The sequence below is a fragment of the Hemitrygon akajei genome, chromosome 4 (assembly GCF_048418815.1).
Source record: "Hemitrygon akajei chromosome 4, sHemAka1.3, whole genome shotgun sequence".
In the NCBI taxonomy this organism is placed as follows: domain Eukaryota; kingdom Metazoa; phylum Chordata; class Chondrichthyes; order Myliobatiformes; family Dasyatidae; genus Hemitrygon; species Hemitrygon akajei.
This window is the reverse complement of record NC_133127.1, coordinates 35,691,137-35,706,899: the sequence shown is the minus strand read 5'-3', so window position 1 is coordinate 35,706,899 and position 15,763 is coordinate 35,691,137. Positions and strand designations below refer to the sequence as shown.

The window sequence follows — 15,763 nt, the reverse complement described above, 5'->3', positions numbered from 1 at the left end:
TAAAGACCTGACTTGTTCAACATTTCTGTGTAACTTGGGTGCTGAAACCCAGGTACCATTCTACTGAATCTTCTCTGTTCTCTCTCTATTTTGTTGACGTCTTTCCTATAATTTGGTGACCAGAACTATACACAATACTCTAATTTGGCCTTACCAATGCCTTGTACAATTTTAACATTACATCCCAACTCCTATACTCAATGCTCTGATTTATAAAGGCCAGCATACCAAAAGTTTTCTTCACCACCCTATCCACATGAGATTTCATCTTCAGGGAACTATGCACCATTATTCCTAGATCAATCCATTCTACTGCATACTTCAATGCCCTAGCATTTACCATGTATGTCCTATTTGATTATTCCTACCAAAATGTAGCACCTCACACTTATCAGCATTAAACTCCATCTGCCATCTTTCAGCCCACTCTTCTAACTGGCCTAAATCTCTCTGCAACCTTTGAAAACCTACTTCATTATCCACAATGCCACCTATCTTAGTATCATCTGCATACTTACTAATCCAATTTACCATCCCATCATCCAGATCATTAAAGTATATGACAAACAGTACAGATCCCTGAGGCACACCACTAGTCACCGGCCTCCAACCTGACAGTTATCCACCACTACTCTCTGGCATCTCCCATTCAGTCACTGTTGAATCCATTTTACTACTTCAATATTAATACCTAATGATTGAACCTTCCTAACTAACTTCCCATGCGGAACCTTGTCAAAGGCCTTACTTAAGTCCATATAGACAACATCCACTGCTTTACCCTTGTCAACTTTCCTAGTAACCTCTTCAAAAAATCTTCCACGCACAAATCCATGTTGACTGTTCCTAATCAGACCCTGTCTATCCAGATAATTATATATACCATCTCTAAGAATACTTTCCATTAATTTACCCACCACTGACATCAAACTTACAAGCCTATAATTGCTGGGTTTACTCTTAGAACCCTTTTTAAACAATTGAACAACATGAGCAATATGCCAATTCTCTGGCACCATCCCCGTTTCTAATGACATTTGAAATATTTCTGTCAAAGCCCCTGCTATTTCTACACTAACTTCCCTCAAGGTCTGAGGGAATATCCTGTCAGGACCTGGAGATTTATCCACTTTTATATTCGTTAAAAGCGCTAGTACTTCCTCCTCTTTAATTGTCATAGTTTCCATAACTTCCCTACTTGTTTCCCTTGCCTTACACAATTCAATATCCTTCTCCTTAGTGAATACAGAAGAAAAGATACTGTTCAAAATCTCCCCCATCTCTTTTGGCTCCACATGTAGCTGTCCACTCTGATTTTCTAAGGGACCAATTTTATCCCTCACTATCCTTTTGCTATTAATATAACTGTAGAAACCCTTTGGATTTATTTTCAACTTACTTGCCAAAGTAACCTCATATCTTCTTTTAGCTTTTCTAATTTCTTTCTTAAGATTCTTTTTACATTCTTTATATTCCTCGAGCACCTCATTTACTCCCTGCTGCCTACATTTATTGTAGATCTCTCTCTTTTTCCGAACCAAGTTTCCAATATCCCTTGAAAACCATGGCTCTCTCAAACTTTTAACCTTTCCTTTCAACCCAACAGGAACATAAAGATTCTGTACCCTCAAAATTTCACCTTTAAACGACCTCCATTTCTCTATTATGTCCTTCCCATAAATCTAATTGTTCCAATCCACTCCTTCTAAATCCTTTCGAATCTCTTCAAAGTTAGCCTATCTCCAATCAAAAATCTCAACCCTGGGTCCAGTCCTATCCTTCTCCATAATTATGTTGAAACTAATGGCTTTGTGATCACTGGACTCGAAGTGCTCCCCAACACATACCTCCGTCACCTGACCTATCTCATTCCCTAACAGGAGATCCAACACTGCCCCTTCTCTAGTCGGTACCTCTATGTATTGCTGCAAAAAGCTGTCCTGCACACATTTTACAAACTCCAAACCATCCAGCCCTTTTACAGAATGGGCTTCCCAGTCTATGTGTGGAAAATTAAAATCTCCCACAATCACAACCCTGTGCTTACTACAAACATCTGCTATCTCCTTACAAATTTGCTCCTCCAATTCTCGCTCACCATTAGGTGGTCTATAATACACCCCTATAAGTGTTACTACACCTTTCCCATTCCTCAATTCCACCCAAATAGTCTCCCTAGACGAGCCCCCTAATCTATCCTGCCAGAGCACCTCTGTAATATTTTCTCTGACAAGCAATGCAACACCTCCCCCTCTTGACCCTCCAATTCTATCACACCTGAAGCAACGAAATCCAGGAATATTGAGTTGCCAATCACACCCCTCCTGCAACCATGTTTCACTAATAGCTACAACATCATATTTCCAGGTATCAATCCATGCTCTAAGCGCATCCACCTTTCTTACAATGCTCCTAGCATTAAAATAAATGCATTTAAGAAATTCTCCACCTCTTCCTCTCTGTTTATGTTTAACGGTGCAAACAACTTTACTATCTTCTTTTTCTTCCTTCTCCCATACATCTGTTCCTACACTCTGGTTCCCCTCCCCCCTTGTATCTAGTTTAAATCCACTGGAGCCTCTCTAGCAAACCTACCTGCAAGAATATCTGTCCCTCTCCAGTTCAGATGTAAATCGTCCCACCGGAACAGGTCCCACCTTCCCTGGAAAACTGTCCAATTATCTATAAATCTGAAGCCCTCCCTCCTGAACCATGTCTTCAGCAACATGTTGATCTGCGCTATCTTACTATTTCTAAACCCGCCTGCACGTGGCACTGGTAGCAATCCTGAGATTGCTATCCTGGAGGTCCTGTCCTTTAACTTGGCACCTAACTCCCTAAACTCACCTTTCAGGACCTCCTCACTCTTCCTAGCCACGTCATTGGTCCCTACATGGACCACGACATCCGGCTGCTCACCCTCCCTCTTGAGAATACTAAGAACTCGATCCAAGATATCGCGGACCCTGGCACCAGGGAGGCAACAGACCATCCCGGATTCTTGACCTCTTCCATAGAACCTCCTATCTGCCCCCCCTAACTATCGAATCTCCTATCACCACTGCTCTCCTCTTTTCCCTCCTTCCCTTCTGAGCTGAGAGTCCAGTCTCTGTGTCAGAGATGCAACCACTGCAACTTGTCCCTGGTCCCGACCAACAGAATCCAAAACAGCATACTTATTATTGATGGGAAGGCCACAGGGGTGCTCTGCTCATTCTGTCTAATCCCCTTCCCTCTCCTGACAGTCACCCAGCTACCTGTCTCCTGACTCTTAGGGGTGACTATCTCCCTGTAACTCCTGTTTACTTCTGCCTCTGCCTCCCGAATAATTCGAAGTTCATCCAGCGCCAGCTCCAGTTCCCTAACACGGTTCATCAGGAGCTGCTGCTGGATGCACCTTTTGCAGGTGTAGTCATCTGGGACAATTGTGCTCACCCTGACTTCCCGCAAATTGCAAACGGAGCACTCAACTGCCCTAACTGCTGCCTCCATTAGCTACTCCTAAGGTCATTAAATTAATTTAAGGAGCTTACCTGGCCTTACCTCACTTGGAGTGAAGCTCGTCCTCAGCCTCTGCTCGCTTTTTAAATTCTCCTGCTGCCTCACTGGCCGACTTTCACGTGCTTGCGCAGTCGTGCCCCATTCAAACCTCGCCTCTGTCTGTTGAGCCAAAGCCGCCCCACTCTGCCTCAGTCCACTCCAACGATGGCAGCTGTATATGGCGGTCTTTTTTTTTAAACCTTTGGCGCGCTACGTCACACGCCTGCGCAGTCTAGCCTCTTTTCCCCCAATCAGTTAAAAAAAAGGCTTCTCTCTGAGATGCCTTTACTTCTTCCCTCTGTCTCTTGCTTCGATTTAAAAGTCTGTTGAAAAATTCCTCTCCTTTTAAAATCTTTGGCGCACTACGTCACGCACCTGCGCAGTCTAACCTCTTTTACCCGATCAGTTAAAAAAAGGCTTCTCTCCGAGATACCTTTAGTTCTTCCCTCTTCTTCCCCTTGCTTCGATTTCATTATTGCATCATTTAGCATTTGTCAGAAATGAATTCCAAATGTTATTCCTTGGCCCACGCTTGCAATTGATTTAGGTCCTGTTGTAGTCTGAGGATGAACTTGGAACCTGGATCAGTACATGAATTGCCATTACAGAGGCCAGGTTGCAAAAGACACAGGACTGGTAGCTCAACATTCTTCAATTTTCTTCTTTATTTTCAAATACATGATAGAGAGGGGGTAAAAGAAGTGGAGGGGTGAACTACTCATAAGGGAGAATGTCACAGAAGACATTGGAGAGCTCAGCTCATTCACAGAAACTATTTGGATGGAACTCAGAAATAAGTGCATCGATGCTGATAGGGTTACACCTCAGGCCACTCAGTAGCCACTGAGAGGTGGAGCAGTAGACTGATTAAGGAAAAGTGAAGAAACAAGTTTGTCATAGTGGGGGATTTTAACTTCCCTTGTTGTGATTGGATCTTCCTCAATACAAGAAATTTAGATGGGGCAGGATTTCTTCAGTGCATCGAAGATGGGTTCTTGAAACTACATGGAGAGTCCAACTGGAGGATGTCCATTGTTTATGATTATACACTCAGTGGGCAATTTATTAGGCACCTCATAAAGTGGCCACTGAGTGTATGTTATAGCCCTTCAAGGGCTGCAAGGTTCGATGTGTGTTCAGAGATGCTCTTCTGCACATCACTGTTGTAATGTGTGCTTATTTAAGTTACTGTCACTTTGAACCAGTATGGCCATTCTCCTCAGAGCTCTCTCATCAATGAGATGATTTTGCTCACAGGACTGCTGCTCACTGGATGTTTTTTGTTTTCCGCACTAGTCTCTGTAAAATCTAGAGATTAGTGTGTGAAAATTCCTCTTTGTTTGCAGCTGATTCAATGTGAGATGGGGAACTGCTGTGTGCTTGTTTTTGCAGAAATGTGGCTCCAGGATGACATATCATGCACCATCAATCTTAGGAATGTGTGCTAATATTATTTTTAAACGTATGTTCTATCATAACGATATGTGCTGTGTGTGACTGCATGTGCTGCGCTTTGCACCTTGGCACCAGAGAAATGATGTTTTGTTTAATTTTGTACACGTGTATGGTCAAATGACAATTAGACTTGAACTTGAGATCAGTAGTTTCTGAGCTACTCAAACTAACCCATCTGTCATCATTAATTATTCCAAGGTCAAAGTCACGTAGATCACATTTCTTCTCCATTCTGATGTTTGGTATGAACAACTAAACCTCTTGACCATGTCTGCATGCTTTTATACATTGAGTTGGTGCCACATGATTAGATATTTGCATTACAAGCAGGTGTACCTAATGAAGTAGCCACTTTATTACATTAAGTTATTTGGATGATTAGCAAATTTGCGGGAGAGAGTTCAGATTGGTGGAGTTGTGGCCAGTAATCCAGCAAGTTAGGTATTGCACTTTGGCAGGTCAAATAAAAGGAGAAAGTACACGGTTAACGTTAGGCCCTTTAATACCATTAAAGTACGTAGGGTATCGAGTTCACTGGAAGCGAACTCAATACCCTCGATATGCAAGTGGATAAGGTGGTAAAGAAGGCATATGGCATGCTTGCCCTAATTAGAGGTGTTGGTTATAAGAGTAAAGAAGTCATGCTGCAGCTATATAAAACGTTAGTCAGACCACACTTGCATGCCAGTTGTAGTTACCCCATTATGGTGAGGAATGTGGAAAGGGTGCAGAAGAGGCTTACCAAAATGGTGCCTGGATTAGAAGGTATGAGCTATAAAGAAAGGTTGGATGAACTTAGGTTGTTTTCCCTAAAGACCTGATAGAGGTTTTTTAAAATAATGAAAGGCAGTAGACAGAATCCTTTTCCCAGGGTAGAAATGTCAAACACCAAAGGGTATGCTTTTACGGTTAGAGTTAGGGAGTTTAAAGGTATTGTGAGGGGATTTTTTTAAATGCAGAATTGTAGCTGCTGGGAATGGGGTACTGGAAGTAGTTCAGGAAGCGGGTAGTTTGTTGGAGATTAAGAGGCTTTTAGATAGATACATGAATATGAAGGAAATGGAGGACATACAGTATAAAATGGCATCAAGATTAGTTTTGTACTGTTCAATGTTAAACTCTGCCATTTCTCAGACCATTCGACCATCTCCCTGTAGCCTAGTCTATCCTGTACACTCTCAATATCAGTCTTTGTGTCATCTGTGTACTTGGTGATCTTATCATGTATATTCACATACTGTAAATTACTAACAGCATAAGTCTCAGCACTGATCCCTGTGGAACACCACTGGTCATGGGCAAGCCAACAACAAAAACCTACCATCAGCTATTTTTAAAAAAAATAAATTCGCCAACTTGCCCTGGATCCCATGGGCCATAACTTTTTGGACCAGTCTCCACTGTGGAACCTTGTTACTCAAGTCTATGTAAATAACATCAATTACACCACCCTCATCAATATACATTAAAAAAAAAACAATGAGATAGGTCATACAGGATCTGCACTTGACACAGCCATGTTGACTATCTGTGATTTGTCCCTGCCTTTGCAAGCAATCAATAATCCTGTCTCTGAATGTTTTCAATAATTTCACTACTGCTGATCTGAAACACACATATCTATAATGATTTCTCTAATACATTTCATAGATTTAACATCTTTTGTATAATTTTTTATTTCATTTCTAATTGTTGCCTCTTGTGACACTTGAACCTTCACTGCAGTAAATAGAATATCTGACCAACTTCAGCAATCTTAAAAGTTAATTTGGCAGCAGAATAGAATGTGTATGTTCTCCCCATGACCACATGGGTTTCCTCTGGGTGCTCCAGTTTACTCCCACATTAATTCCAACAATGTGTGGGCAGTTAAATTGTGGACATGCTGTGTTGGGCTGGAAGCATGGTGACACTTTAAGGCTGCCCTCAGCACAACCTTGGACTGTGGTCATTGACACAAACATTTCACTTTATATTTTGATGTTTCGATATACATGTAACAAATAAAGCTAAGCCTTAATCATTTCCCTTTTGTATAGAAAAATCTGAGTTTAATGTTTTCACACGACATTCAGGATCTTTATTGCTTACCTTTGTAAGCATCAGCTTTTTGATCCAACTGATCTACAACAGTTCTACAAGATTTTTTTTCCATCTCACAATATGATTCTTCTATTCCTGCTCCCCTTGTTGTGTTTATCCAGCTTCCTTTCAATGCATCAGTAGTATTTGCCTCAACCAATCCATGTGGTAGCAAGTTCTATATTCTCAGCAATAAGCTTCTCTTTAATAAATAATACATTTACGAGTTACATTTCTGAATTTCAATAATGTATGTTGAATGGGGTTGTGTATAATAGACAGGCTGTTCCTAGGTTACAAAAGCTTGATTTATGGTCACCCCTACATAATAATGAACTTCCATAATATTAAATAGATAATCTGGTGTATGTGTATACATCCAATTCCTGAGAATGACAGAACTAGTTTTCTCTCTCCACTTTTAGTAACTGTTCTTTCCAATCAGTTTTATGTGTTTTTGATGCTGCATGGAGGTATGGTTACCATATTGAATGCATTTTAAATAAAGGCCATTCATCATCTAGTAATGGTCTGTACCACACAGCAGTCTCTGGAAAAATACACCCTGTCAGCTCAGATTCTGAGCAGAGCATATCTTTGTGTTCTGATGCTTTATATGATTCAACAGACTATTTCACAGTGATTTAATTACTTGCATCAGAGTGATCAGTGGTGTATAATTGGAACTACAGTTTATAACTTATTGTGACTGCTTCTGCAACTCTTAATTTTAAGCTGAGGTCTAAAGGTAGAATCATCAGAAACTTCAAAACCTTTCCATTGATTTATTTCATGGCCTTTGCACAGAAGTAATCCATGAAGGCATTTACTGATAATCCATAACATTAATTCAAATTACACTCAGTCAAGGAAGAAGAATTGGGGGATTCTGCAACATTTTGTGCATTGGTGTGTCAAATGAGAGGCACGTAACCTTGAGGGTGAAACTCAACCTGCACATTTCCCAAAAGTCAAAACTGCAGGTTCCACTCAGAGGAAAAGATGGATAAGTATAGCATCCCTTTGTGACACAGATGCCTAAAATTTACAAAGAAAAAGGGGAAAGTAATTAAAGTATGCAAAGTTTGGATTAATTCTAGCCTGCTTATCCTCAGGCCTGGATGTGCTGCAACGCCAATCTTCAGACTTTGCACTACTCTGGCAGCTGCATTACACTGGTAAAATAGCAGTTTTGGAGTAGTCCACAGCAATTATACTGCACAAAGTGAAAACTGGGATTCACTTGTGCTATGTTCTAGGAACATATGTTGACTTATCATTGAGTGGTATTTGAATAAGGAACAAAGTATGATCAAGCCACATGGATTACCTGGCTGAGTTATTGAATACCCAGGGTCCTTCCAAGATACTGGTCACATCCTGGCAACAGTAGTATCAAGATCATTGCACAAATGTATCCTCAGTATCAAGCAAATTGCTAAGTGTTGTTGATTTCTACACAAATAAAAGTTTCAGATATACTTTTTTTTGGTAAATTTTTGATAGTTTCTTTTAAAAATAAATTACACAATGTACAGCCATTAATTAAAAAACTTTTTAAAAGCTGTTTCCTCCACTATCTGCAGAACTACTTCCAGGAAACAAATTTCAGGTGAAACTTGTTGCAGATGTTCTTTTGGGAGAATAATATGGGCACGAGTCTTCAGTGAGCACCTCAGACCTCAATGTCATTTTCCATTCCTTGTGCAGATCCATGTGTTAAAATGGTCCGTGATTCTGTACCAATGGATTAAAACATCAGGAATATGAACCAATATAGACAACAATCAAAGGCATTCTCATGTAGTCATGGACAGTAAGCCCCAGTACCCCAGCAAACCCACCAACCTAGGCCAATTCAAAGAAACAAAAACACTTAAGGAAATTCTTCTCTAATACCTAAAGGTGATCAAGTTACAGGGGCTCACACTGGTAAACCCTTCAGATTTACCACTCAATATCCCTTTTACCTTTCAAATGATCCTGTAGTTAAAAGCTAACTCATCGAGATCTATTTTGAGTACTTGCATCAAATACTGTATAAATGTATAAACGGACCACATTCTGGAGGTTGATAAGGAGACTGGATGCTGGAATCTGGAGCAACAAACAATTTGCTGTAGGAACTCAGTGGGTTAAGCTATATCTGTGGGGGGGGGGGGAGAGAAATTATTGATGTTTCGGATGATTCTGGTATCTGCAGCATCTCAATTTCTGAAATTAAATGGATTGCTGAACAAGATTAGATTTGCTTAATTTGATAAGATTCTGTTTGTACACAGTCACTTTTATTGGAAAGTCACCAACATGAAACATTAACTGTGTCTCCCTCCACATATACCACCAGACCCTTTGATGATTTCTAGTATTTTCAAAACTTCATTGAACAGCTCCTGAGAAACACTGAGAATATTATTTTCAACATCTTCCACAATATTTCCAAATCAGTTTCTTCAACATCTATGAATAAAATTCTATCAGAATTAGGTTCTGCATGGGCCCCAACTATGCCTGTCTTTTTATTGGTTACATGGAATAGTCTGTGTTCCAAGCCTTCTTTGGTAGCACTCCCCAACTCTCTGTGATACATTGCCAACTGCATTAAAGCTGCTCATGCACCCATGCTGAGTTTATTAATTTCATCAACTGCTTTCAAGTTTCCCCCTGCCTTTAGATTAACTTGGTCCATTTATGACACCTCTCTCCCCTTTCTGGATCTCTGGGGACAAACCATATCGATATCTTTTATAAACCTACCAACTCTCATGGCTATCTTGATTATACTTCTTCCCAACCTGTCACCTGTAAAAATATCATTCCCTTTTCTCAGTTTCTTCATCTCTGATGCATATATTCCAAGGATGAGGCTTTCCTTTCCAGAACATCAGAGATGTCTTCCTTCTTCAAAGAAAGATGTTTCCCTTCCTCCTCCATTGATGTTGCCCTCTTCCACATCTCCACCATTTCCCAGACATCCATGCTCACCCCATCTTCCTGCCACCCTAATAGCTAACAGGGATAGTGTTCCTCTTATCCTTACCTACAACCCCATCAGCCTCCACATTCAGCACATTATTCTCTGCAGTTTCCGCCATCTTCTATATGATCCTACCACCAAACACATTTTTTCTTCCCCCCCACACACCATTTTCCGCAGGGATCGCTGTCTCTGCAATTCTCTTGTCCATTCAGCCCTCCCCACTAATCTCCCTTCTGGCACTTACTTCTGCAAGTCAAAGAAGTGCTATACCGCCCCCATTCATCTCCTCTGTCATCTCAATTCAGGGCCCCAAACAGTCCTTCCGGGTGAGGCCACACTTCACTTTTGAAACTTTTGGGTTGTCTACTGTATCCGGTGCTCCTGATGCAGTTTCATCTACATTAGGGAGACCCAACGTAGAGAAGCACCTTTGCTCCACCTGCAGTAAATAGGATTTCCTGGTAGCCAACCATTTTAAATTCAATCCAATCCCTGCTCTCGGGGTTCCACAATTGGCTGCTATTCGGCATGCCAAAGTCTCGGCCTAAGATTTTGGCATGGTTTCAGAGGCCTAGGATCTCGAGTAACTGGAGACGGGCAAATCAGGGGTCGGTGTCGCCACAGGAGATCCACGTGTCGTTGGAGTGAGAACATCTACTGTGTACCTGGGGACCCCGAGATCTTTGCGATCTCCAGGCACAGGGCTCGGAAAAAGCGATGTAATGGACTTTTAACATCGTAAACCAGCAAGTTGTTTGTTATGTCTCGACGCTCACTGGAAAATGGAATGGAGTCACTTCTTTCTCCCTTATTAGGAGAGAGAGAGCCTGCAGCATGTTGAATTATCAGGTGAACAATGCAGTCTTTGAGGTAACTGCAAATCTGTGTCTTTGCTATTGCTTTGCTCACGCTTGCGTGCTGGTAGCAGGTGTACTTTATTTTTGCCGGTGGGGAAGGGGGATCATTGCTTTGCTGCCGCTTATGCACGGGAGGGAGGAGCTGGGGGGGGGGGGGGACTTTGAGGTTCTAACATTTAACTGTCGTTCATTCTTTGGGGCACACCTCTGTTTTCGAAGATGGTTGTAAAGAAAAAGCTTTTCAGATTGTATTATTATATACATTTCTCTGACATTAAATGAACCTTTGAACTCACATTCCAACATGTTGGTTCATGGTCTCCTTTACTGCCATGATGAGGCCACCTAAGGGTGGAGGAATAATACCTCATATTCTGTCTGGGTAGTTGTCAACCTAATGGCATGAACATCAATTACTCTAACTTCTGGTAGTTATTCCCCCTCCCTCTTCTTCCAGTTACCACTCTGGCTCCCATAATACCTCTTCTCCTTCCCCACCTATCACTTCGCCCTGATGTTCCTCCTCCTTTCCCTTTCTCCTATGGTCCACTCCCCTCTTTAGCCCTTTACCTTTTCCACCTGTTACCTCCCCGCCTCTTACTTCATCACCTGCCCCATTCACCTGGCTTCAACAATCACCTTCTAACTTGTACTCTTTTCCCTCCCCCCAGCTCCTTATTCTGGTTTCTTCCCCTTCCTTTCCAGACCCGATGAAGTGTCTTGGCTCGAAGCATCGATTTTTTATTTTTTTCCATATATGCTGTCTGACACGCTGAGTTCCTTCAGTATTTTGCACGTGTTACTTTTTTATCAGAATAAGTATCTGATTTCTTTTCAACTGATTTGCTCATCTCTTCTGTTTGCCTGTGAGCATTTGTTCTGAATCTAACATGGACTTTGGCACCACATGCCTGCTGTCAATACTCATGCTGCCATCAGTCACCTCCTGTCTCCATTTGAATTAAGTCCTTGAACAGTACCCAGGAAGTTCCAAATGTGCCCCCAGGGTGAAATAATACATATAGTTTTAATTTAGGTTCATTTTCAGACATGGTCATCAAGAAACTTATGAAGGAAAACCAGGGAGAAAGGGGAAAGGGCTGGAGTTTGAATCGTCATTAAGTGAAAGTGCACACTAACTTGACAACTCTGCCCAATTAAGTCACCAAGTCACAGATTTGCCCAGCATAGATACAGGCCCTCCAACCTACTACATCCATGCCTAAAGGTACTTCAGAAAGCCTCAGTGCGACAATATTTATAAAATACAAAGAGGAACAGTAATCTCTGAACAAAGCAGTGCAGTCTAAACGGCATTGCTAGTAATACCTTCGCACAACTGCCACCCAACCATATTTACAGAACGTTCATGTTTATTTGATTTAACCATTGCTCATGCTTATTGAATGAATTTCCTTCACAGAGAAGATGTAACATTCAGAATTATAGAAAAGCATTGTGGTTTAGGACTGACCTGTGTTCTCTGGTCTCTGCTGCTTCTCTTTCTGCAGTAGCTTTGGCCCAAGCAAACCAATAATTACTGCTCCAATTGGAGCTGTGATCAGGATTCCCAGAAAGGCCACAGTGAGAACAATCATGCCATATTCTACCGCAGTCTTTTCATTTCGGATTCGTGCCATGTCCAAAGCTACAGACCCAATGGCAGCCTGAATCAGCACAAAGGACAATATTTAATGCAAAACATTCATTTATTTTGAGAACACAACACATTATGATACATAAGGAAGATCACATCATCTATAACAAAACTTTCCAGCCCACTCCCCATTGGCTCCTGGAGGATCTGTTAGTGAATCTACTCATTGAATGTCAGTTCTCCTTTCATCAGCCTGTCTAATGAATAGTGATAACCCTGGCTGTGGTTTCATTTCAGCTGAGAGAAATGTAAACCGTACACAGGCCAGAAGCTTGTTTCAATTCCTGGATCAGAATGTGTTACTTCCCAGGGCGTTGCTCAATTCCATGCTTAATTTGATAATGCCAGTGGTGATGTCATTACATCTCAGATATTTGTCAGAAATGGCGATTGACTGCCACTTGGGTTTACTTGTTGTTAATCAGTCTGATCTGAGGATTTACTGAGGAATTACCCACTACCCTTCACGTTCTACAACATTCCCATCACTAAGTCTCCCATCATCAATATTCCTTGGGTCAGCAGTGACCAGAAACTCAACTGGACTAGCCATTATTACAAGAACTGGTCAGTCTATGTATCCTGATAAGGGCAGCTCATCTCATTATACTCCATAGTTATTCCTCTCTATACAAGCCAGAACACACCATACAATCCATGAACCCATGAACACTACCTCACTATTTTGCTCTCTTTTCACATTATCTATTTATTTATTTATTTATTTTTTTAAAGATTTTATTTTATTTTTATTTGGATAAGGTATTCACAAGTATTACACAAACTTTTTTACATATAAAACTTTTCCCATTCTTTATATATGTATAAATCTATATATATTTATACATTCACAAGTACACACTGAGATATTAAAAGAAAAATAATAAAAAAAGAAAGGGGGCATAACAAGGTAAGTAACATAGTGGAAATAAAAAATATATAATTAGGCACTTAAATAGATATTTATGTACAATTGTAATTCCACACTATTAAACTAGATAATAATAATAGTTATTAAAAATAGTAATAATAGTGGTTGAATAATAATTTCCATGTATCTCTTCTGGTTCATTTCTTTCTAGTGTAACCCTATGTAACTTCCACCGTAGGTGTTTGTATCCTAACACGTTCATGTCTGCTCCTACCCACAGACATACTTATCCAATCCCTGTGTACTTATTTACTTCATTTTATCATTTTTTCCCAAATCTTTCTTTACTTGTATTAATTCCACGTTTTCCAGAAATAGAACGGTGAACATTCGAACCAAGGAGCTTACGTTAACACTATTACTATGTTCATGAGGAAAGCAGTATGAACCATTAGGAGAGTCCTCTAAAGTCTGCTCGCATTGGGGTTATAAATTCAATCCATTTATTCCAAATTTGATAAAATTTTTCTTTTTGAATTCTCAGAGAGTAAGTCATCTTTACCATTTTAAATATTTCCAAAATAATTTCATGCCAATCTTCTAAAGTAGGTGATGCTGGATTTAGCCACTTTCTGGCGATTGATTTCTTACTTGCCGCTAAAAAGGCCAGCAGCAGTTTTATATCTTTCTTCTGTTCCAAAAACAATACATGCCCCAAATAGAGAGTCTCCAAGTTCAGAGGTATCTGAGTCTTAAATACCTTAACTAATGTCCTGTGAATACCTTTCCAACATAAACTTAATTTAGGGCAATCCTAAAAAATATGGAAATAATTTGCCTCCTTTGAGCCACACTTTCTCCAACACGCCACGTTTGTGTTTTTATATTTTTCCTGGTATGGGGTCTTGAAGAATCGTGTAATATTTTTCCAGTAATGTTCTCTCCAAACATTACTGTTTGGAGAGTTAGTTGAAGACACTGAAAGCTGCATATTTTCCCCCAAACCTCCTCTGAAAGTACCAACCCCACTTCTCTTTAATACACAATCTGTTTTCATTTTTGGCATGAGAGAGGGCATTATATAATCAAGAAATTGATCTACAGGTGTCCCCCCCCCCTTTACATAGGTAGAGCGTTCCTATGAAACCTATCTTAAGCCGAAATGGTGTAAAGCGAAGAACCATTAATTTATATGGGAAAATTTTTTCGTAAAAGTGAAAATCCTCTTTGTAATGCGAAAACAGGTTACAAATGTAGGTCTTTTGTAAAAGCGAAGTGACATAAAGTGAACATTCGTAAAGTGGGGGACACCTGTACTTGGTATTGAGCTGTAAGCTGATTTCAGAATCTTGAAAGATTTGAATTCTGCTGTTGTTAAGTCTGTATATCTACAATTCTGGTTAAAGTAGCGTTGTACCTAAAAATGTCAGTGTGTTCTAGGCCGTATTTGTCCTGCAGGGATTGAAAACTTTGTAATGCACTTTTATGTGTGAATGAGAGGTAGGTTGTAAGACCTCTCTTTATCCATAGTTCAAATCCTTTATTTCCTCTGCTGGGAAGGAATTCGGTATCATTAGCACACCATCTGAAAAGTTTTAACATGTTGTAGATTCCACATGAATTAGCCACTTTCTGCCATACTTTTAGTGTGAGATTTTCCAGTTGTTTTTAATCTTTTCCAATTGGGCCATCAATCCTTTGTCCACAATTGAGGCCTGTAGAGGAAAACTGTCAATCAATCTAAATTCTATTTTCTTCCATCTAGCCTTGTATTCCCCATTACACCAATATAACAGAGGGGTTATCTGTGAAGCATAAAAACAGTTTCTCAAGCAATTAAGTGCCATACCTCCTCCTTCTTTTCCTAACTGTAAAGTGTTAAATGTGATTCTAAGTTTCTTTCCTTGCCAGATAAAGCGGGAAATCAATTTGCCCCATTCCCTGAATTGATTATCGTCTACCTCCACAGGTAAAGTCTGGAAAAAGTAAAGTAACCGAGGGAGAATATTCATTTTTATGGTACTTATCCTTGAATTTAGACTTTAAAAGGGGATAAGATTCCATCTATGTATATCTGCTTTTATCACTGAAATTAATGGTCCATAATTTACCTGTGACAACGTTGAAAGCTCTTTTGGCAGGGTTATTTTAGTGATATTTAAATCATTAAAATATTTTAATGATTTAGCTTCCAACTTAAGATCATATGTATCCTGCAGTTTTTTGGATGCTGTATAATTTAGGGACATAATGTATGTTTTTTTTACATTAATTTTATAACCTGATATTTTCCCGAACTCATCCAACAATGTAAACAATCC

The 15,763-nt window shown here is 40.1% G+C and overlaps 1 protein-coding gene across 6 annotated transcripts in view; it reads right to left on the bottom strand.

The window, feature by feature from the left end:
- Nucleotides 1–7,018: 7,018 nt before the first annotated feature.
- Nucleotides 7,019–15,763, bottom strand: part of LOC140726227 (sodium/hydrogen exchanger 9B2-like) — a 131,224-nt gene continuing 122,479 nt past the window's right edge. For all 6 annotated transcript variants that reach the window (XM_073042313.1, XM_073042316.1, XM_073042314.1 and 3 more), the window contains 2 exons: nucleotides 12,389–12,581; nucleotides 7,019–8,814 (listed from right to left, as the gene is read on the bottom strand). In XM_073042313.1, the coding sequence (XP_072898414.1) occupies nucleotides 8,753–8,814; nucleotides 12,389–12,581 (255 nt within the window). In that variant the 3' untranslated portion in view covers nucleotides 7,019–8,752. The remainder of the gene's footprint in view (nucleotides 8,815–12,388; nucleotides 12,582–15,763) is intronic.